The sequence below is a fragment of the Zonotrichia leucophrys genome, chromosome 2 (assembly GCF_028769735.1).
Source record: "Zonotrichia leucophrys gambelii isolate GWCS_2022_RI chromosome 2, RI_Zleu_2.0, whole genome shotgun sequence".
NCBI classification, from domain to species: Eukaryota; Metazoa; Chordata; class Aves; order Passeriformes; family Passerellidae; genus Zonotrichia; species Zonotrichia leucophrys.
Genome location: NC_088171.1, coordinates 31,316,115 through 31,339,700, shown reverse-complemented (window position 1 = coordinate 31,339,700; position 23,586 = coordinate 31,316,115). Strand labels below are relative to the sequence as shown.

At 37.6% G+C, this 23,586-nt stretch overlaps 1 protein-coding gene across 12 annotated transcripts in view; it reads right to left on the bottom strand.

Annotated features, from left to right (window-relative positions):
- Window positions 1–23,586, bottom strand: part of HDAC9 (histone deacetylase 9) — a 455,649-nt gene that overhangs the window by 126,949 nt on the left and 305,114 nt on the right. For all 12 annotated transcript variants that reach the window (XM_064704437.1, XM_064704440.1, XM_064704439.1 and 9 more), the window contains 4 exons: window positions 19,699–19,876; window positions 12,921–13,054; window positions 5,135–5,255; window positions 498–547 (listed from right to left, as the gene is read on the bottom strand). In XM_064704437.1, coding sequence (XP_064560507.1) covers window positions 498–547; window positions 5,135–5,255; window positions 12,921–13,054; window positions 19,699–19,876 — 483 coding nt within the window. The remainder of the gene's footprint in view (window positions 1–497; window positions 548–5,134; window positions 5,256–12,920; window positions 13,055–19,698; window positions 19,877–23,586) is intronic.

Sequence of the window (23,586 nt, the reverse complement as noted above, 5' to 3'; positions counted from 1 at the left end):
GATGAATCTGTTTCAAAACAGGGTATAAAAATGCTGACATAATTTATTATTTCAATACCTAAGTTATTGGCTAGCAGCTAGTGAGCCCTTTTCATGCTAAATGTTAGTGTTGGCAATTTTTTTGTCTTTCAGAGAAGTGTGGAGCCATATTTACTTTTCAACAGTGCACAAAACGGCTTCTCCAAAGCTCATTGTGCTATAGCAATTGTGCCCATGGTACTTTCCATAAGAAAAGAGTTCAGATAAAAAACCCAACGTGGGATAACTAGAAATTGGCACATTTACACAAAATTTGTTCCTAATTCTCCCATATGCCTCTTGTAATGTGCTGTGTTCCATGTCTTTGAAGACACAGTGTGATAATGGCTCATATTTCATCTCTACATTTTTTATCAGCTTCTGAAGACTTTGAACTGATAGTGCTAAAGAATTAGCCAGAGAACGCATATGTTGTGTGTTGTCCCTTTTGTGAAAAAAAAAAAATAAAATCTACTTACCCCCAGTCCCCCACAAGGCAACAAGGAAAAGAGTTTTTGAGACACGTTTCCTATATATTAAAGAAAAAAAGAAACAGTAAGTATTGTTTATCAAAAAAGACATTTAAGTACTGGAACTGTATTTCCTTGTTCTTTACAGTAATTCAGATTACAGTATTATTATCACTATAAAAGTGCCAGATAATAATCCAAAAAATAATCATAATACTTAGAAATCAAATCAGCCATGGGACTTTCAAGGTGCTGTTATGCAACAGTGAAAAATCTTAACACAGGTAAATGGTAATTTCAAAGGAAAATAATGACCAAAATTCCACAGAAAATCACTCTGAACTAGGGTGACTAATCATCCTGATATCTGTAGCTGATAAGCAGCTTAACTAAGCTACTCATGTCAGTTTCTTTTCCAGCTACAGGACTGAGGCAGGCTCCTCCATCCAGCCTACATGACTGATGGGATGAAATATGCTTGAGAAGTACCTGTTTCTTTTCACTGACAACAGAGAGAACTGCATTAAGTTTACATAAAACTGATAACTAATTTCTTAGCTTCTTTGCTTCAAAAGAGTTTCTCCTTTGAAAATTGCAACCTTAGTCTTTCTATCTATGTAAAAATGCTTTTTCTTCATTTACATTACATCAATGATTGGATGAATATTTTGAAAACATAACTTGGAATACTATTTTTTCAGTATTATTCAGTGAATACATTATACTAAAGGGAACAAAAACTTAATAGACTTTAGAATTTAATTTCTAGCTAATCTACTCTATACATTAGCTAATATGATAGGGTTTACCTTAATGTTTATACTCACATTTTATTAATTTTTTCTTTTTTTGGTACTACTAAACTCACGGTTTGTCTTGATAATGACATTATGCAAACTGCATAAGGATCTCAGGACTTGATGCAGTTCCTATCCCAATGTGTAATCTGATCCTAAGGCAGCTGTGGAAGAGAACATAAGCTTTTCCCCTGCCATATCACAGAACTGGCTTTGTAACTTTGCCATCTGGAGGAAACATTAGATAGTGAATCACTGGAGTTTCCTAGAGGAGTCACCCAGTGATATGGAAGGGGTGAATGCTGCAGTTACTCATGTTTAGCAGGTGCCAATGAAATGCATAAAGACAACTATAAGCCATCATCTTTGAAGTATGAGAGATCAGACTGCAAGGTCTGGGATGAGGAAAGTGCTTTATGCTTTGAGTAAAATCCAAGATGCATTTTTATCCGACGAGAGGCCTTTGATCAGTTTGCACAGAGTGCGAGAGAAGCCAAACAAAACCTCCTGTGGAGCTACCAGGGGAAATGCAGGTGCAGCAGCTATGCAGAGCATTCTCATACTGTGAGTCCTAACAGCCTCAGACATGCAAGGAAATGTTGGCTGCAGGAGATTGTCAGAGGTGCAAGTTGGAGTTTCCAGATCTTGCTAGACAGATCCAGGGACCAATTTTTCACTTTTTACTATGGGGAAGATGAAAAAGTCACAAGCAGATAACTAAAAAATTAGTGCTGTTAAAGCGACAGAAGACATTAATGGAAATGTCTTAATGACATTAATGGAAAGATGTAATTTGAGATAAAAGAGGAATTTTTAGATTACTGAATGACTAGACATTTTTTCTTAAATTCCATGGCAGAGTTGGGACATGAGAGACAGCAGATGAATTCTCATTTATCTCCCTGCAGCCAGGCACATTGTGCATGGTAAACACTATTAAAAACAATAAACATGAAGTAAAAACAGAGAAGCAGATGGTGAGGAAGGACACTGAAATCAATCAGAAGATAGTACTAAAACTGGGGAAAACAAGCATGGAAGCATTTTCAGTGTATCAAGAAGCTTGCTGGAATGCTCTCTTCTTATTGCATGATGGCTTAAAAAATAGTAGTTGCCAAACTCTGAAGAAAAAGAAAAACATTGAGATTTAATGAAAAGAATAGTGAGGAAATGTTGGACTAAGAGAAAGTGAGACCATTGCTTAGCTAGCCTCACAAAAAAGGAAAGCTCACAACAGCCTGCCAGAAATGAAAATCAATAGCAAAAAGCTACTCTAAAAATGAATTGGAGTGAGAATTTCCCATGATATTTGAAGTTGAGGTCCCAGAAGATATTGAGGTATTTAAATGAGATAGAAGACAAGTCTAAATTAACAAATGTTTTTGACTTTGTACTAGGGCAAAGTTTGTAGTCACCAGCACTTTTAATTCAGTACAATTGTGTACTGATAGAACTAGAAATTTTCCAAGATTTGTATTCTAGAATATCAATGCACAAAGGCATAGAAGCTAGTTTGTCAAATTAGGTGCTGAGGCACCCGTCACTGACTGAGGTCAGGCCTCTACAGAAGTCAAAGAAGCTGATTGGGAGATTGATGACTGAGGGCTTAGAGTCTGATAAACTGAGGAAAAATGATGAGTAAAAGCTCACTTTCAAAAGAAAAAGAAAAAGAGCTTCAGAGAAGGCAGATGCACTCCTCCAATGAGGAACAGGAAACACAACCCTTTTCTGGAGCATAAGTAGTGAGCAAATCCTGCTCCTGTCTTTTTGGATGGGTAGAGGAGTAAAGAAAGGGAAGTTAGGTCCTACTTTTCATTAGGATGCAAAGCCATCATTTGATGGAACTATTTCTGTAGAAAAAATTATACACTTTCTTTGAAATAGAAATCTTTTCTGAGACAATGTTGTTATTTATCATGTCTTTATAAGAAACATTTTCTTTATATATTTTCCCTACATGTATATTGAATTTCTGTAATATACAAAGATGTTAGTTTTAATGTCAGAATTGGTTAGGTTCAACTTCAACTGAAATGGGGACACCAAAATCAGGACTGCATTTTGGAAGAAAATGTAAGAAAGAGACAATTAGGTTGCTTTGTCCAAGAGTCTGGAAGCCCAAATGATTAGAGCTTCCAGCCAGAAAACAGGCACATGCAAAATCATGTGGGAAGGGTGTTTTATTGACTTTTGTCTTGGTAAAAGGCCATGTGAGATGCTACAAGAAAATATCCTAGAAACTGAGAGAAAAGGGCAGTGAGCCAAGGATACACTCAGAATATGTTCTAAGAGTGTGATCCTGGTATAAACTTAGTCAGTAAATGTCTTGGACTAAGGGTCCAATAAAAAAGGCAAAACATGTCCAGTAAGAAACTGTGGGCCAAGAAATTATTTTCTGAGATTGGATAAATAAAGCTTTCTGCATTCTGAGTAGATCAGCAGACATATAAGTCAGGTCCATTCCTTCTTAACCTTGTACCAGCAACTGCACACTGCATCCCAAATACTGTTCAACCACTGAGATCCAAAACTGGAATAATATTTTGTATCAATGTGTACTGTATTAAATAATGTAAAAGAGAAATTAAAAGTAGTTAAAGCCAACAAAATTATTGAAATGGAATGCTTGGCTGTATCAAAAAGGAACACTTTAACAATGTTGATGAAATCAAATAAAAATGTTTCTAATTTAATCGGAAATTTAATTTAATTGGAATTGAAGGAATTTAGAACTTTTTCTTGGAAGCGCTTTTTTTTTTAAAGAGGATTTCCTACTTAGAAATTCAAGCTCCTGAGAATCTATTATACTGTAAATATTTTTCAGTTTTGATGTTGCCTTGGCTAAGAAAATGTATAAACCTATATAACATTATGATCTTAGGACTTCCTGAAGCAACAGTCTGCCTTACAGAAGAAACAGCATAAGTTTCCAAAGCAAAGTAATTGCTATGTATTACTAGAATTGTGGCAGCAATTTCTTTTGATGGCTAATGTTATTTTTGTTTGGGTTAGATTTAATTACATTTAGGAAAAGCTTCACATCTTAGAAGAAGTGTTATAAAAATAACGGAGAATTAGAGTGTTGCATCCAGTGTGCTGGGACATAAAGAGTAGGATTTCACTCATGGATTTTCATGCACTAGGTTTTTGTGTGTTTCTGACAAGTAGATTTGCTTCATGTTACATCATCCACGAAGAGCTCATTTTAACCCTACTTGTGTGTTACAAAAGACATACACTGAGCATCGGCTGTGCATGAAGCTATTTTACATGGAAAAACCTGTCAGTTTTCTGCTTTTCTGTACAACCATAGGTGCATTTAATATATTAATGTATTTTCCCCCGTGTTGTTCAGAAAGATAGCATATTCTGCATAATGAGAAGGCAATAAAATAAAGTTCACTTATTAGCAAAGCTTAGGCATAGTATCTGAAGACAGGGTGGCTGAAATAGTTGAAATAAAGCAAATGAGAACAGCAAACAAACAAGTCTGACAAGCAAGTGTATCTTAAATTCCTAATTTCAAATCAAAGAATACAAGGAGGTAGAAAACCAGCTGTGTTCAAATTTTCCACTGACCTCCAATGGAGAACAAGTTACAGTAAAAGGTTAGCACTGATGATTTTTGAAGCAAATGAGGAGAAACTCGTATCACTGCCTTCCAGCCGGTGTATTTTGCTAATCTGTATTTGGCTTCCATTGTAACATTCTCCTTGCACATAGCAATGCGTTTGGAAAAAGTGAATTTTTGTCACACTGCTTGCCAAGTGTTTTAAACTGACACCAGCTATGACTAATGACAGTGCTGGAATGTGCTGTTCTCAGTAGAATAGAGAGGCCTGTACAGACCTAGGAGTTTCCTGGGGTCCAGCTTCTGTCTGTTCAGTGGGCTGGTGCCATACAGCAGTGAATGATGTTCAGAGTGAACCAGCTGTATTTCCTCCAGACTGGCTTTTCGACCTCGAATTCGCTGAAAGAAAACAGCAGAGGCCTACAATATTCCGCTGACAATATTTAGGGAGAAAAAAAAAAAAAAGTAAAGGTCCAAAATAACATTTAGTATGATTAATAATGGGTTGAAATTGCGTCATGCAGGAATGTGACACTGATTTTAAGTTTATTAAAGTAATACTATATGAAAAACAAATGCATGTGTGCTTTATCACAAAATGCTTCACTTTAGCCTTAGGAGAGTTATCTTAGTACAGGGTTTCACATAAAAGAAAAATAAAATATTCTGACTCTTTTCGACATAATATTTTATGAGATACAAATCAAAAGATAAAATATTTTTTAAGTAAGAAATCTGGCTAGAAAAAAACCCTGATTTAGAGAGCAAAATATTATTCACACCTGTAAGCTGCAGATGTGTTTGGAATGAGGATTAATGTGTTTTGCACCATTACTAGTACTTGTGATTTATGCTGCTAGGAGGAACATGATCACAGTGAGGAGAGACTGGGAGAAAAAGAAAATTAAACCTTAAATGCTTTAGTAACATATTTGTGTATGTTTCTAAATTTTTAATGTGTGATCAATATCAATATACACACATTTGTGATTACCTGTGATTAATATTTTTGCTGCTACACATGATGACTCACTTGCTTTCTTACATTTTTGTAAGTGAAGTTTGTCTTTTTGACTGGGTCTCCAGCCTATACTTGCCCCAAAACAGGATGTAAAAATCTGAGACATCTTTCTACAAATCAGTTTAGGAAGGAAGAAAAATAGGAAAGAAAAGATAAAACTAATACTTTCTTATTTGGCATATGTATTCCTTGTGTGTGTTTTGAGTTACAGCATATCATAAAAATATTTATTTATCTCCTTGTGCTAGTGCTGCACAGCCTTTGAAGATACAGCAACATGAATCTGATTTTGTTCAGGATTGGGCATAATAAACAGCACTGTCAACAAAGTTCTGGACCCAAGATCATCTTTCCTGTTGATATTGGATAAAGTAAAGAGAATACATCTTGATTTTGAGGTCTTGGACCCTGTTTGCAGACCTGGTCCTTGTGAACACTGAAGGCCATCTCTCTCAGAGCTCAGACTGGGTCTGTCTGACTCTCAAGGTCTACAGATACACAGGCAGAGCACTTATCTAAATGGACCACCCTATTTTCAACTAGACTGATTTACCTGTTGCAGAAATGCATTTAGTTCTAGTTTTCTTGGAGGTTAAATTCTTATTGTATCCAACACCTTGTCATACACATTGGAAAGCACCAACCTCTGCACTAGGAGAGGAAGGCAATATTATGAATATTAAAGAGAATGTGCAGAAAAGAGGAGATGCCTGGGGGATGGGAGATCAGAAGATGCATACACAATTTATATTGAGTTAAGCAGTGGGAATTTTTTCTGACTAATCAGGAAAAATATCCTTTGAGCTAGAGCTAGATGACTGTGGAACAAGCTCCCCCTCAGGGAAATGGTGGAAGCCCTATTTCTCTCAGTGTTTAAAACTTGACTAGACACAGCAGTGGAAAGAACATTTTAGGGAATGATCCAAGAACTAAATGACTTAATAAACCCTTTTTCATCTCTAATTTCTTCAAGCCTCTCCCAGTCTCACATGAGAATTTGTAGCAGTGCACTCACATCCTTTTAACACACAGTTGCACAATCAAATTCAGCACATTATGTTACTTCATGGAGTCAGTAAACTCTGTAATGGTTCTTCTGGGTCAGATAAAATATTTTTCTTCACAAGTGAGGTGACTGGTAACATTTATTCCTTCATCCATTCTCATTAAGGTCCATGTTTCTAACAAGCTGCCTTAAAATGTATATACCCAATTCTCCACAGCAAATCTGGGAAGGGAGTCTGGCTTTTAGAACAGATAAAAAAAATGTATAAGAAAAGTAAAGAGGAATTTTATGAAGGTCATGCCAAAGAACCTTGAGCAAAATACTTACTCTCTGGTCACATATTTTCTACAAGGTATACAAAAACTCTCAGACATGTTTAAGACAGTTAATTGTCTGGGGGTTTTTTAAGTGTTGTTAAATGGAATGCCATATCCCTTTAACTATAACAAACCACACAGCCAATTATTTTTACAATGGATGCTCTGCAATATCTGGTCTGGAAGTGGTCTCCGAAAATGTTTTGCCAACAACATACCTTCTACCCAGTACCACCAGTCAAATTCTCTAGGGTGCAAACAGGTTATGCAGAAGCCAGTTTGGTGCAGAAGTCAAGCAGCTCTGAGAAGGACACCCCATTCCACGCAGATGCCCACAGTGAGGTCCTGGGAGGGCAGCCACCAGCTGGGCTGGCAGAGCCCAGAGTGCTCTTTCTCCATGGCTGCTCCAGCTCTAGCATCAGCAAGGACATTTACACTGTAGGTGGCAGGAGGAAAGGGTAAACAGTGCACGTGTCTGTGCTGCTTCTGCAATCCCATCTCCTCATTTTGTGTTCCTTTCATCCCCTTCTTTGCAGTATCTCTGCATGTTAACCTCAACTATCTAAGGCTCCGCACAGAGGAAAAAAAGTGCATTAAAAATCCCCTGTAATAATTTCTAAGAATAGTTCTCACAAAATGATGTCAGTATTTAGCAAATCTACACAAGCTTTTGTGCTAAGTCCGTTGCCAGAGTCTCTCATGTAACTTCAGTTATGCAAAGTGATCACTTTAGGCTCTCACTAGTATGAGTTATCAGAAAACAGAACATCTGCATTTGTATAACTTTACACCTACACTTTTAGCCACATCTTTTTTGTAATTGGAAGTGTCGTTCTTAATTTTCATGGACCATGGTAGTATCAAAAATATAAAATGTAGCAGGAAATTGGCATAAAGCCAACAAAAAAGTAGAAATAGCATGGGAAAAAAAATGAACAGTATTTGTTTCATTACAGAGAATTTGAACACTACAGCCTCCCATCTACTGCATCCTTAGTAGAAGGCAGGTTATCCTTTTCTAATGTGTATGGCAATTTGTGTGTTGGCTTTGTCCTCTGACATATGTGGTTCCCTCATCAACAGAAACATTTATATATCTCAGGAGAGTGAAATACTTACACGTGAGTGCTTTGAAAAATCAGTCTAGAACTAGAAATCCGTTGTCCCCACAACAGGAAAATGTTCACAGAAATTAAGGTCAAAGTCTGGTCTTCTTTTTAAAAGAGACCATTAAATTTTCACACAGACAGCCTCTATTAACCTGAAGATTTTAGTTGGACTATCAGCAGAGTAAATTCATGCACAGACAGAGATTCAAAAGGACAAAGGTGATGCTGACTGTTTCTCTCTCTAAACTAACATGAATTGTTGCAAAGAATAAGGATATTTTTCACTCAGGTCTCTTAGTGTAATGTGTCCGTTGCCTGTACTGCAGCTTTTTGTATGAAATTCCCTTAGGCTATAAAGTTTGCAAACAAGGTCTTGAGATCTTTTCCTGCGTTCCTGAGATTTCTCATAGTTGTTAATTTTCCTCTTGCTTTCAAAACTACTCACAGATAACATGTTCTGTGCCCGTCAGAATACTCACATCACTTCCCACAACCACCATGTGGGAATTTCAAGCATTCCTCTGACACACATGCACCCACATACAGATGCATTTATTCTCTTCACATGTTTTGGTCATCTAGTGCCTAACACTCTTGAGATTTAGAGTAATTTAGAACATGTTAAACACTCTAAATATTGTTGCTCTTTAAAAAAGACTAACTTTTCCTGCATTATTTTAGCTTTAGTGGCAAATTGAGGTTCTAAGAGTGGAATTTTTCAAATGTTTCAGTTTATGTGATCTGGCAGAGTCAACTTGAAATTCTTTCCTTCTCTCCCCTTCAGTTGATGAGATGTGGACAGCAGGAGGTGTAAGATGCCTCTCTAATCCACAAAAAAACAACCAAAATTTAGAACAAATTCTAGACTGAAAATTGCAGTCCCTACAGGAAGTAAAGGTGGGGTCACAAAGCAGGACCATGGCTGCATTTGCTTTTGTCTTCTGAAAGTGTGCTGATCACTGTAGCCTAATGTCAGTCATGTGTGTATAAATTACAGCTCCAAAGGAGTTATTTGAGTACTTCCTCTCCCTAAAACAAGTGGAAAGTAGACACCCCTATCAAAACATAATTCAGTCCTTTTATTGTCCCAAAGGTAGGGCAGCTAGGCATTGCTGTTTACCAAGGGAAAATTGTAAAAATAAAAACATAATGGAGGTTTTTATACCCATCTTTGCATCTTTTAGCTGCCCCTATCTGCATTTGATAACTCAGCCTTTAACAAACACCAAACAGGCATTTCAGCAAACATTGAAATTTAGAAACTAATGCAAAAATATTGTGTATCAATTTTGTTTTTCCAATACATACATACCAGGACTATAAAAAAGTTCACTATGGATGTGTGTGAGGATGTGGATGTGTGAGAGTTACTCGACTCTCCTGCCCTGAGCTCAGTCAGGGGCTGGTCCCCCAAATGTGGCTCTTTGTGACTGGCAATGGTCTAATGTATTTTTTCACTTGTCTTGAGGAATCCAATGGAGGAATTAATCTATCTGTTTGGAAGTAGGATATGATTTAAAAAATAATCTGAAAGCTAAAACTAATTTTTTGGTTTAGCTAAAGTCCTCCAAACTGTTGTTTGAATAATTCTAGAGCACAAGTATTTGTGGCTAGAAAGACAAAATACAGTCTGGAAAAGCAAGTCCTCCTGGCTGTGCCTGCAGCAGTAAACTAAGCAGTGCCAGGAAACATTCCCAGGCAGAGTAACACAATCATCTGTACTATTAAATTGCTAAAGTGGTCCTTCATACTGTTTTGGCTGAGCAGCAGCTAGCACTCTCCCAAACAACTCCCAGACATGGTTTGGTCACTGGCATGGGCCAGGAAGCATTCCTGGTAGTATGAACATCGGCTTTCCATGCCAGTTGGCTGCAGGGGTAGAGAAGTCTCAGACACATTTTATTTTGTAGCAGATACACAGCTTGTGTACCCCATTCAAACCGTGTTATGATTTTGCCAAGTTGTATTTTAAAAATAATTTGGGGTCAGCATGAGTAATATGTGCAGGTATATACAAAGGCAATATATTAAGCTTAGATTAGTCAACCTAAATTAATCTATGAACTGCAGCAAGCATGGTGTTAGCCTTAGTCTGCATGACATTCATCATCCTGTGCCAAGTTAGTTCTGAACACTCAGCCAGTCATCTCTCCATTGCCAAAGACCTGAGCTGTGTGAGAGGACTTAATCCACACTAAAGGATTTAGGAACCACATAAAGCTCCCTGCTATAGATAACAAGGGTCATAGAGATACAAGTTGTTAATTTTCATAAGGGTTTCTTGTTAGATCTTGAAAATAGGGAGGGCCCCCTAAACAAGCCTGTGCCCAAGGATACATACAGTGCAAGGTAAAAAAAAAAACTGAGCTACCTCTAACTGAGCTAGTTTTGGTCCTAAAACTCCTTATCAAACAAAGAGTGGGCCTGCAGCCCTCCTGTGAGACTACTGTTTTAGTTAGAGAGAATAAAGCTCACCATTAACTGCAGAGGATTTCCTAAGTGGCTGCTGCAAGTTGCAGTTGCTAACCTGCCCTTTAGATTTGGTGTCTGAGGTAATGCATGGGGCAAAACCTGACCAGTGATCTCCCACTCCTGACAAAAACTGTGGGAAATTATGCTGAGAAATTATATCAGGAAATGGTAGTGTCCATGAGGGGGCATTCAGAATTCAACAGAAGTGACAGTGCAGTTGCCCATGATCCTTTCACTATGCACTCTTGGTGTGGTATATTCCAGAAAGCAGCTTGACTGTGGCTTTTTATATCTTGGATAATGCAATAACCACTCCTTTAGTGACACAAGGTGTCTATTCAGCTGAATGATTTTCTGAAAAAACAGAACACCAATTAAGTGTATTACTGTAGCCTTTCTTATTTTGGAAAGTGAGCAGTTTTAAGCGCTGGTTTGATGTCAGCACATGCTAGATAATTTAGTGAAACAAAGGATTGCATCACCAAATATAATTCTGTCTCTAGCTACATAAGAGGATCTACATAAACACCAGATCTATGCACCAGCTTCACACTGAGACTCCTTAATTTTATCATCTGTGTTTATATTTTGACAGCTCATTTCAAATTTCAGCCTCATTTCAAAGTACACAGTTGGGGTCAATATTAGCTGAATGCAGTTCAACATGAAGGGACTTTCTTCCTCTGTCCCCCCTCACTTGATTATGCAAGACCTAATAAGCTGTGCTTCAGGTTTTGAAATTTTAGAATTGCAAGAGAAAACTTTAAATCTTCCAGGAAACTCTTACACTGCATGCATCTCAAACTAATTCATACCACTTTTTCATTTTACACCTTTTACAGAGCCACACAATTTACTGTTCAGCAACAACTGTTTGTAAGTGAAGAAAGCAGTGCATAGTAGTTCATGCAGTACATACACTGCATTTTACTTAATTTCCCTGTTTTGTTTTTTCTCTATGCAGTCCTGAGTCAAGAAGGTAACCAGACTTTATTTTAGTAAAGCATTCAGCTGCATGTTTAACTTAATCTTGAAGTATGTGATTCCCCAGTGAAACCACTGATGTGATAGGTGGCCTTAAGGGCCCTGCTGAAAGTCTTCTTGAACATCAAAAAAGTTATCTAAGCTAAAAAAAAGAATTAGCCTGTTAGAGTGCTGCCATCTAGTTAGATGAGTGTATACAACAAATCCATTTACAGTGCTTGCAATATCTCACTGACCAGGACACTGAGCTACCTACAGAAAATCTTTGGGGACAGTCACTAATAGCTATTCAAAGGGTTCCATTGAACCAGTTCTTTTGGGTTTGTAAAAACCTAAGGATATAAAGAAAAGCAATTAAACAGAACATGAGAGCCATGGCAATTTTGGGATCCTGCAGAACAGCAGCAAATTTTTGCTGAACTTTGTTAACTTGTGCTGCAGTGCAGTAAACACCTGCAATTGCCACAGGCTTCTGAAATTGACAGTGCTTCACAACTCACAGGAAGCAAGGACTGTAAGAAAAAGCTACTTTTAACTAACCCAAATCATATATGATCCTCACAGACCATATTTTATTGAAGCATGGTTTAATATGCAATTTTTTGAGGCAATTTGCAGTAGGAAAAAAAATTACAAATTTGCTATTGCCTATAAGATTGTTCTTGAATGTCTTGGGGCTTCACATGGGACCTGTTGTATATCAGGTAAAGAATCATACTATGAAAACAAACTTCAAAGCCTGAAAAAAGACAAGATGCAATACGCTTACAGAGTGATACAAACTAAATTTTAAAAAATGTTCTAGGCTACAGAAGTAAAATCCTTAATTGCTTGAAAAAGTTAAGAACCATGCTGTTGGGAGGACTGCACTTACTTATTGACTACTGCTTGTCTACATTCCTTTATGAAGGTGAGGAATAATCATGTCTGGGTTTTATATTCTGATGCCTGTGGATGCATAACACTGTGTAAATTCTTTATTTCCTGATTGTGAAGTGTGTTTTCTTGTAATGCATTATTTTTATATTATCAGTTATGACAAAATAATTCCTAAAACAAATTACTCTCTTATTACAGAAGTAAGACAGGTTTAGGAGTTAATAAATTTGCTATTTAATTTAGCAAGTCAGGTATCTGGTCTTAATTTTTAATTACCTCACACTTGTTTAGCAACCCAGTCTCTTGCAGCCTTGACCAGATGCTTTGGATTCTTCCAGCGTGTTCGGGGTGATTGGCATAGTTCCCACACATGCACTGGTGCTTCAGCATCAGACTGTCATACACAACACCTTCAGCACAAAGACAGCACAAAATCAGAAACAAATGAAACAAATGCAAGTTATACTGTTCCCTGTCATGCATGCTTTAGCAAAACTGGATTTTGTTTGACAATTACAACAAGGTAAAAATCCCACTGAATCATTTAGGTTGGAAAAGACCTCAAAGATTATTGGGTCCAATCTTTGGCCTTTCTCCACCTTGTCAACTAGACCAGACCACTGCCATGAAGAGTTGTTCTTTGAAGATCTCCCGGGATGATGACTCCACCACCTCCTTGGGAAGCCCATTCCCACGCCTGACAACCCTTCCAGGGAAGAAATTCTTCCTGATGTCCACCCTGAACCTGAACCACCCCTGACACAGCCTGAGGCCATGTCCTCATGTTCTATTGCTGTTTGTCTGGGAGAAGAGACCAATCCCCACCTGGCCAGTGTCTCCTTTCAGAGAGTTGCAGAGAGCAGTAAGGTCTCCCCTGAGCCTCCTTTTCTCCAGGTTAAACAAATCCAGCTCACTAAGGTGCTACTTACAGGAGTCACTTTCTAGACCCTTCACCACCTTTTTTGCCCTTCTCTGGATCTAAATTTCTTTTTCCTTTGTGGGACTCTGAATTTTGATTTATGAGGAGAATCTTGTGACACCAATAAAGCAAAGATTATTTCTCAAGAAATAATATTAATAAATGCAATTAACTATAAAGAAGAAGGGTAATTGGGTGATGTCTTTTGAAGGATTTTATGGCTAGAAAAAAAGTTTCCCTACTGAATCACTTGTTTTCTCCTTCTCTAGTGAGTAAAGTTAGTTAAAGCTGTTAACCTTTATACAACAAGAAAATGTTATGCATAGAAGTGTAAAGAGTATAATTTAGAGAAACCTTTAAAAATAAATTACAAAATGGCAATGGCACTCTGCAGTTTTACTGCTTAACTAATACTATATTAATTCCAGATCTCAGAGCATATCAAATTAATGTTTCAGAGAGTCGAAATAGTGGCAGCCAGAGTCCTTTTTCATTGAAAAAGAAAAGTTCCACCCACTACTCAATTAGGATCAAATCCTGTTGTTTGACTGCAAGTGCAAGGTACCTTTTGAATTTTCTATGGTCATTTATTCAAGAACAGAACAGCTCTATACAAAAAAAAGAAACTATCAATATCACATTGCTCTATAGCTGTGTATTGGGAGCAAAAGAGAAATTTTAGTGAGTAGGCTCAAGCTAAATTCAATTTTCAAGGCTTTCAAACCAAGTCTGAAACACTGAAAAATGATTTTCTGTATTTACTTGTTCTTTGCATTTCTCCTAGACATGTCTGGAACAAAAATTATTTTCCTTACCCCTATGTGGACCATTTTCATTTGGGAAATACTTGGCTTTTTCTTTCCCTTACAGTTGAAAGAGACTCTAACTATTTCTCCAAACTGCAATACTTGGCATTCAAAACATCTTATGTGCCACCATTACTGGGGATGCCAACACAGTTCTGGGAAAATTGTATTCGCCTGCTACTGAATACAAAATTAAAGTCCAGATTCAACAAAATTCTCGACACCACCTTTATTTAAGAAAGTTCTCTAATGGGTATTGAACATCAATAAAGTCTTTAAAAGCTTTTCTGAACGAGAGCCTGTGTACATCGTGGGTGATTCAAAGTTAAGTTTCTGAGATAATTCAGTTAGAAGCCAGCCAGAAGTTATGCTGCTCTAGAAATATTTATGCTGCCATATTTCTTAGCTCATGCACTTCAGAACTGATCCTTTGGGATCTTGGTATTTAAGCCAAAATGAGAATACACTTGTGTTAAGAGTAAGAAGAAGGCAAATATAATACTGCAGTATGACTAAGTTTATGCAAAATTATTATCTAGCAAACATAATCGTTCATTAGCAATACATTTTTTAATTTACTTTCTCATTCTGTTTTCTTTTAAAGAAAGAAAAAACCAGTGAAAACCTGGAGCTAATAAGCTAATGCAGCTTAAAATATCTGCTGGCATTGTCTAAGCAGTTAATAATTTCCTTTCTCTGCAGTTCCTCACTGCTCTATCATCAGGTCTTGTAAGTTACTTGGAAGTATGCACACAAAAAAGTGCATGCTCACATACCTCACTTTTTTTTTCTTGGCACTCACAGTTTTAATTCCTGCAGGCTGTTGGCTACTCAGCTTGTCCAGTTTGGCAGTGGCCATTACACCAACAGATAAGAAAATGTTTCCTCCCATCCCCCTGACGTACGGGGAAGCTGTTTATGTGCTAACAGTACAGGCATCAGGACTTTCAGAAGCTTTCAGGTAGGACAGGCTGTTATATCAAATGGACTTGAATAGAAATGATTGTTAAACATTAAAAAAAATTACCTGAAAGTTGAAAGTTACTTCTGCCTGCCATTCTTTCAGTTAATTTTTATTCTTCTTACTTGAATAGTCCAAATAGCAAGTAATGTAAATTATATTAATAAATAAAAACATATTGCTATGTTTTTGTTATACAGAGTTGGGTGTAATAATGACACTTTTTTATTTCTTATATCAGGGTTGCAAACAGTTTCGAAGTGAAACACTGAAACTGTGTCTTCAGGATGCCTCCTCTGGTTGACATAAACTTCTTTTCTTAGCACTTTTCCAGAAATAGAATATAACTAGAAGTCTAATTTTATTGTATGTGAGTTATTTTTTCTGAATCCAATATCAGTTTAATAAGGTCAGGTCAGTATTGCATGGCAGAAGCATCTGCTCCAAACTTTTAAATACCAAGATATTCACACCACTGAGTGTAAAATTTGTTTCTAGGAGGATTAATTGACTTAAGAAAAGACTGAAATATATGTTTTCATTTATTGCAAGCATTTAAATTGATTTAGGATGTGCAAGTGATTCAGATGTGTGGCTGCTGGTCATACAGCACATGTGCTTGGTACAATAACAGAATGCAGCAGAAGAGCTTACTGCTAAAAATAGCCTGTAGGATTTCCCTAACAGGATTCAGCCAATAATCTCCCCACCCCCACATAAAAAAAAAAAAAAAAGAAAGAAGAAGAGAGGGAGACAACTGTTTTCAATTGCAGACTGCTGTGAAATATTAATAAAAGATGGTTATTCTGTTATTCTGTCTCTCCAGAACAAATGCCTACAGCCAGATTCTGCTCTCAGATTCCTTGTGTAAATCTGAGCAGCTCCACTGAGACTGGTGGATTTATTCTGGATTTACACCAATATTACTGAGGTCAGAATGTGGCCCTGAAGACAGACGGGAATGGTGCCACCACTGAACCATATAATGATAGGGGACACAGGACAAAAGAAACTGAATTTGCTTTAAGTCAGTAAAAAACCCAAGATTTTCCTGCTGGGGACTCCCTAACACACATCCATTTCCAAAATGCTTTATTTGGGTCAGTTTATTTTAATAATATTTTAAACAGAGGGGAGAACAAGAGACCTAAAAATCATTGGCTAACAGCATGCTTTGAAGAAGATTAATTGCCCTGGAGAATAACAGTACCAAGAAGAAAACCCAAGGGAAGAATATCTAATAAATTATTCCAACAAAAAATCTGAACTAAATAATGTCAAGTATTCTGTAAACTGCCTAAATGAAAATTAAGTGGACTTTATTTTTTTCCACCTTTAACTCATTATCTTGTGCATATACTGTGTATATACTGCTTAATTCTCACAACAATCTCTGTTCTGATTCCCTTCAGATATTTGGCTAAAAGCATTTTTCTCATGACTCAAAAAATTATAGGCTCAGTTTGATGCCCCTGTAATAATCTGCTACAACTGTTTTCCTCCTAATTTTTTTTTTTCTTCCAAGAATATATTGCCTTTAAATAGGAAAAATAACCCCAACAGTAAATAACAACTCAAGGCAGGGACATGTTATTAGATTAATTTCTAGAGTCTGAATTTGCCTTTGCTTTATGGTGGACCAGAATTTTCTCTGTTTGCATACAACCATTCCTTCCTTCCATGCTTTTACAAATGGTGGTGTTGCAACTGCTGTGGACAATAGCTGGTTCCGTCTTCTGCTCTCTTAAGAGAGAAAATCATAGAACCATAAGATAGCTCAGGTGAGCAGGGACCTCCAGAGGTTTGTAGCCCAACTCTCCTTAGAACAGGTAAGCACTGTGATCAGACCACATTCCTCAGGACTTTCATCCTAAAGGATTTTCTAAAAGCCATATAAGAATAAATAAAAACTGGGTCTGAGTTTCTTTCTTTCAAGTGGTCGATGAATAAATGCTAGGGCACCTTCCAGATCCAGGAAATAGTATGCACAGATAAAGTCATTCTGTACGATAACATCCCATATGTTAAGAATACACACAAATTGTTTTGTTGGGTTGCTTTTTTTTTCTCACAGAAACTCGTATTCGAACTGTTAGTGTTGCAGTATCTGTTCATTGTCACTCCAAAGGTATCAGTCTCATAAAAATAGCTCTATTTTTGATGTACTCAAATGCTGGAGTGATAAAGGTTACATGTGCAGGTTTGTAAGCCTAGACACATGTCAGGGAAAGAGATTTCTTTAAGCAGAAAGGAAAGGCTTAACTGCAGAGCTATGTGCTCTGGTCCATCAGCCAAGGGGTATTGGCTATTAGCATAGATACAGCTTGCAAGCAGGTACAGCCCCACACTGCCATTTCCTAGACGATATAAAAGTACTGAGGGTACAGAGCAGAGATGGAGAAAAAGAAGTATAAGGTTGTAGGGCTGATGAAAATATGAGGATTTAATTTTTTTTCGATAATCGATAGAGATTATTACCTTGGATGACAGTGAAGGGAAGAAAAAAGATTCCGTAAAACAAGAATGAGGGATTCAAGAAAAAGATGTTTCATATTTTGAAAAAAGGAATTTTGTGGACTGACAATCTCAGTTGCAATAAGCTGGCCTTCCTTCCTTCCTTCCTTCCTTCCTTCCTTCCTTCCTTCCTTCCTTCCTTCCTTCCTTCCTTCCTTCCTTCCTTCCTTCCTTCCTCCCTCCCTCCCTCCCTCCCTCCCTCTCTTCCTCTCTATTTCTCTCTCTCTTTCCACTGGTGTTCACATAGCAATTACTATAAGGGTAAATTTTGACTCTGCCTAATCTGACTGTCTGCATTTCCATGGCCGAGCCTATCAGGTTTCTTTGTGTCACATCTCAAGCCTTTTATGCCAGGGATGCCCTGTTCCCATCACCATCTCCATTCAGTGTTGTTGTACACAGTATCATTCCTTCTCTTATTTTTCCATCTCAACTTCACACTTTCTTTCTTGATTAGTTCCACTAATGCCACAAGTCCACAGATCTGTGTAACCTCCTTGACCCTACTCCCCTCACTGGGGATTATAAAAGGAGGTGTCAGTAAACCTTAGTAATCAGGCTGAAGCAGCAGCTTTTTGAAAGGGACTGCAGGTTTTGGGGTTTTCTTTTTTTTTGAAACCACAGATTTTTGAAAGGGGCAATGAAGCCTACACACAGTGAGCTCACTTTTGGTGTGCTCTGCAAATCTTAGAATGAGTTTACAATGTTTTGGGGACTCTGTGAATACGACTAGAAATACAGTGGTTTGGTTTAGGAATCCTGTCTATATGTGGCTATTCTTTGTGGAGAAACTCATGGAAAGTGAATTAGTATGTTTGTTCCTGTACAACCCAAATGTTTGTTACCCAACAGTAATAATACATTTTTGCTTGTGCCAAGGTCACATTCTGATTGGAAAGATGGGAGCACACTCTCTCACAGTTACATACAGTGCCCACTAAGGACTCCGTTCTTAATAAACTTATGGTCATAGCCTGAAGAAATGCAAACTTTCAGGGCATAGAAAGTTCTGCCAGCTGAAGGAAATATACTTCTGGCATAAACCTTCATAAACAGTATCTGCAAGTATTTCTTTCCCCCTCTTTTGTTTTTCTTTGTGCACAAAGTGAATCTTAGCTTTTACCATGCTTTAATGTGATACTGAAAGGCTTTTAAAAAGATGGACCCTCATGCAAGGTTAGATTACCTACAATAAGAAATTAGGTTTCTGTGGTCATTTTGCTTCCTTTGACTGAAGATTTTTGAGGTTCTAATCACTTTTCTTTGGACAGCCCATGCTTCCTGAGTGACTGGAATTCCCAGGACATAAGGATAAAACCTGCATCTGTGGACTCCACACAACTGCTGAATGACAGAGAAGTTGTAACCATCAGCACTTAGTCATGCCTACAGCTTTGCTCTTTCTGTAGAGAAAGAGACCTTGAAGCAAAGACTGATTTGTCAGATGAAGACATTGAGAATTACGTCACAGTTTTCCTCCTTACTGGTGGCCTTTCTTCAACTTATTGGTGGTCTCTTTACAAAACAGGCAATGAGAACACAAAGAAAAGAACCAGAGAATAGAGAAATTAAAGAAAAAACTATAAATGACTTAAAGGTACCAAAAATGCACCTGTTTCTGTATTGCTAGAGCTAGTCAATGATAATAATTTATGACTGTGTGAATATTAACCCTGTGATTTATCAGCTGCACTGGTTGAGTTGGTGCCAGTATAGCATCATAAAACAGAGGAGCAGTAGGGCTAAAACTGAGCGCATTGCTGCAGGAGGCATTTGAGGTATTTAAGTCTGCTGATCCCACATGAACAAATGCATTTGCCCTGCCTATTAAAAGCAGTCTTTAGGGAACCCTACCAGTTGTGTAGACATGCTGGCTGGGCTGGTCCATGTCTGGGTGAGGTAATGTGGAGTCAGTGGGGGAAGATGGGGTCCTGGAAAGTGGTCGATGTTTATCTGATCCTGCCATGCCAACTGTAGCCATCTGAGCCTGGTAGATTTGCAACTGGTGGACATGCTGATGTGCCAGGAACTCCTGTTTCCAAGAAAACAGCACAGTAGAAAGAAATGTGAGATGGGATCAAGTAAAACACTGAGGGAAACATGTCAACAAATTAAGTTCATTAGGTCAGGGCTGTAATAAACAGTGGGGACCCCCACCCCCCAATCTGTACCTAAGGCTCACTCAATAAATCCATTCAACAGATGTTTTCACACTGACAGTGTGGGCTACTGACTTTGCTGGAGAGCAGGTGATGGCAGGCAACCTGTCAGTTCTCCCTGACAGGAAAAACAGCTTCCCATGCAAAGGCTTATAAAAGACAAATTTTTTCTAATATATTGAATACATAATATGATGTTAGAACATGCATTTTATGACTGTACACAAATAGAATTTAAATTTTCCCGCAGCACTGAAAGTGAAAAGTGATGTTCTTACTATTCAGACCAAATGCACTGAGCAACTGAGAGTCGTTTCTGCAGTTAACTCAGTTCCCAGAGCTCCCTGGAAAGTAGCAATTATTTGCATATAGGTTTTCACAAATTGTTTAGAAATTCAGGAATTGTTATGTGAGATCCCACTTAGGAACCATCTTTTTTTTTTGTCAAAACTGCTGCTGGCTGTAGGCAGAGGCAAACACTTCATGGAAATAGGCAGGTGTGAAAAGATTATAACAGAGTGGGAAAGAAGATTTTCTCTTCTGTTTTGTCAACAGATGGTCACTTTTGCTGACATGACAAAGGCTAAAACCCCGTGAAGCCAGTAGGAACCTGGCTCACTCCACAGACTGGGATTGCCTCTCAAACCCTTTCCTTTCTGTTTTTCTTTTTTCTGTGCGTGTAGTCCCAGAACCTCAGCCAAAAGTGGACGCTAGAGAAATATTTTAAAACCACTTAATATGAATTCAGTTGAAATTCACACTTATGACTTACAACTGCAGGCTCTGTTTATCCTCACCTGGGCTCAATGTACATAAATGCAGGAATACATATATATATATATGTGTGTGTGTGTGGCTTTTTCTTTTCTGTTTTTTTTAATAAACCCAGTAACAATTAGCATTGCTGTGTGTGGTTGCTTGGGACAGCAGCTCAGAGGCCTGGCTTGGTCAAGGAGAGATTTCTGGCTGCTCAGACAGGTGAAGCTGAGTTCAGGCTGTGTGGGAAGGCAGGTGGGAGTACCCCAGCCCATCACACTGCAAAATAAATCGGCAGCTCATAGGATGTGAGAATGTCTACCCTGCGTGTTATAAAAGAGGCCTTTATGCAAACAAGTGCTCATCAATAATAGCTGAAATGAGAATAAATGCTTTAAAAGGCAGCCCCAAAACCCACATTAATATCTAGGGTCACCACTTCAGTGAAATGACATAAGGTCATGGGAGAGGTAAATCAGCTGGGACCTTGTCATAAGTGACTAAATGAAGAAAAAAAAAGAGTAAGTAAAAAGAGGTTTTACAAAAATTGTCTTGGTTTAGAGTCATTGAACCATTTCCCTTCCTTTAAAAATACAGTCCCCAACTTTTCATACCGTTTTTTAAATGTTCAATGACAGGATAGTGTTACATATTCCAGGAAATATCTTGAGCTATCTGAAGAGGTCTGTGTATCCCTCTCTGAACATAATAAAACTTAACATCCAGGAATTTTTTTCCTGAAATCTCTTTTTGCTTAGTTTTGCTAAAAATTTTGATTGTGATAAATTTTCAGAGGAGATTTTTTTGTTGTTGTTCTCATAGGCATACATATCTTTTACAACCTTTTCTGAGAGTGTGTGTGATTGGAGACGAGTGAAGAATGCACGGACATAATATTGTGTGGAATATTCTCCCTTTGGAGAACAGAAGTAGATACATTCCTTTGTGAGAATTTAGCATTCACTTTCCTCAAGACTGGCTTAGTGGACAATAAAGTAGGCACAGGAGGTATTTTGCTATTCATTACCCCCTACATCCTAGGATCAAGTGATGGCAGCAGCACTGTCTGTCTGATGCTCACGTATTCACAGTCTGCTGCCTACTATTCTAAACTCCCAGCTGAGGAGTTTGGAAGGAGCCAAACTCCTGCCTGCAGGAGCCATTCATGGCAAAGAATGTTGCTGCCAGACAGGAAATAAGTGGAATACTGCATTGTTATTTCTTCTGCTCTCCTCAACTTATATGTTGTCTTCATTGCATTAATTAAATAGATGCTGTCTGTGCAGTTATTTGAGCAAGGGATTTTCTGATATATCTTTCAATGTTCATACTAACCACTGATAGTTCATTAATTGAGTTCACTTTTCTGATAATCATTAGAGTACAGAAGGCAAAAGGATTTGTTTACTATTGGAATGTTCTTCAAGCTAGTAAAGGTGCACCAGTGGATTGTGGTAGTCTTCACCAAACATTATTACTGAAACATATTACTTAAAGAAGTCTTGGAAATTCAGCTGTCATTGAGGGCAGATGGATGCTGTCTCCATTTGGATTTCCTCAGTGCTGGATGACTCTGAGCTCTGAGGATTTAGAGCTGCCCTTCTTTTGCTTACAGACCTGAACTTCAGTTTTGCAATATCTGCACTTTTTTTTTTCAGTGAAGCTGCAAGTTTGCCATTTGGTTAATATCTAAAACACAGTCCTTCCAGGTCTCTGATCTAAAAAAGTCAATTTAAGTGGGCTTTTTTTGGTTTGTTTGTGGTTTTTGGGTTTGTTTGTTGGTTTGGTTTGTTTGTGTTGATGTTATTGTTTTGGTTTATTTTTGCTGGGTTACTTGTTTTCTGGGTTTGGGATTTTTTTTACAGTGTCTTGAAGAAGATGAAAAAAAAAGTCTAGAATATAATACAACACAGATAACTTTGTAAGATGTTCCTGACTTTGTTTCTAAAATGATTTTGTGTTTGTGTCTGTGTAGTCAATAGAAACAATATTTTTTATGCAGATGAAAAAATTGAAAATTTTTTTTTAATATGAATCAATCTGTGTGAACATCACCTAAACTAGACATCTATTTCAGCACTTTGTTGGAGACCAAGAATACAGCCTATTCTTTCTCTCCTCCATTTACAGGTTAAAGTGTGTCCTATTTATGTCATTCTCTCCTCCTCAAATGAAACGAGGAACATACTGTGTTTGACACATATTTTTCACCATAATCTGTTCATGGAAGGAGAAGAAATTTTTGGAAGGTTCCATGGACATTGCATTACACTTGCTTTAATTTCTAAAGACACAGAAAATCTTTCAAAATTTCTGTGAAAATCTTTTAAAATTTCTTAAAAGTAGTTTGTCTCACAAGGCTTATACCGAGGCTTACATCCTGTCGTGGCATCCAGATCCTTTAACTGTAATATTACAAATATTACATAGATATCAGCAAAGTTTAGACTTGTTTAATTTTAGTCAAAGTTTTAGTCCAACTTCCTGATCAGGTTTTATTTTACACACAACAGGCACTCATAAAATACATATATTTTTTCCAGCCACCTACATATTTGTGCTGTAAGCATTTCTGATACTCTGAGTCACAGACAAGTGGATTAACACAATGAGTAATGTGGATAATCAACACACTTATCTGGCTCCCCAAATGCCCACCTGGTCTCTGGAAGGGATTAAAGGAACACAATGAATTCATCTTCAGGTTTTATGTGTTGCAGCCCTGCAAACACATGTCCGTCTCTCCAGCAATATGACAAAAGCCGTATTTGCACATCTGCAGGGCTAGTGATTTGTGTGAATATATTTGGAGCATTTCTAAGGTAAC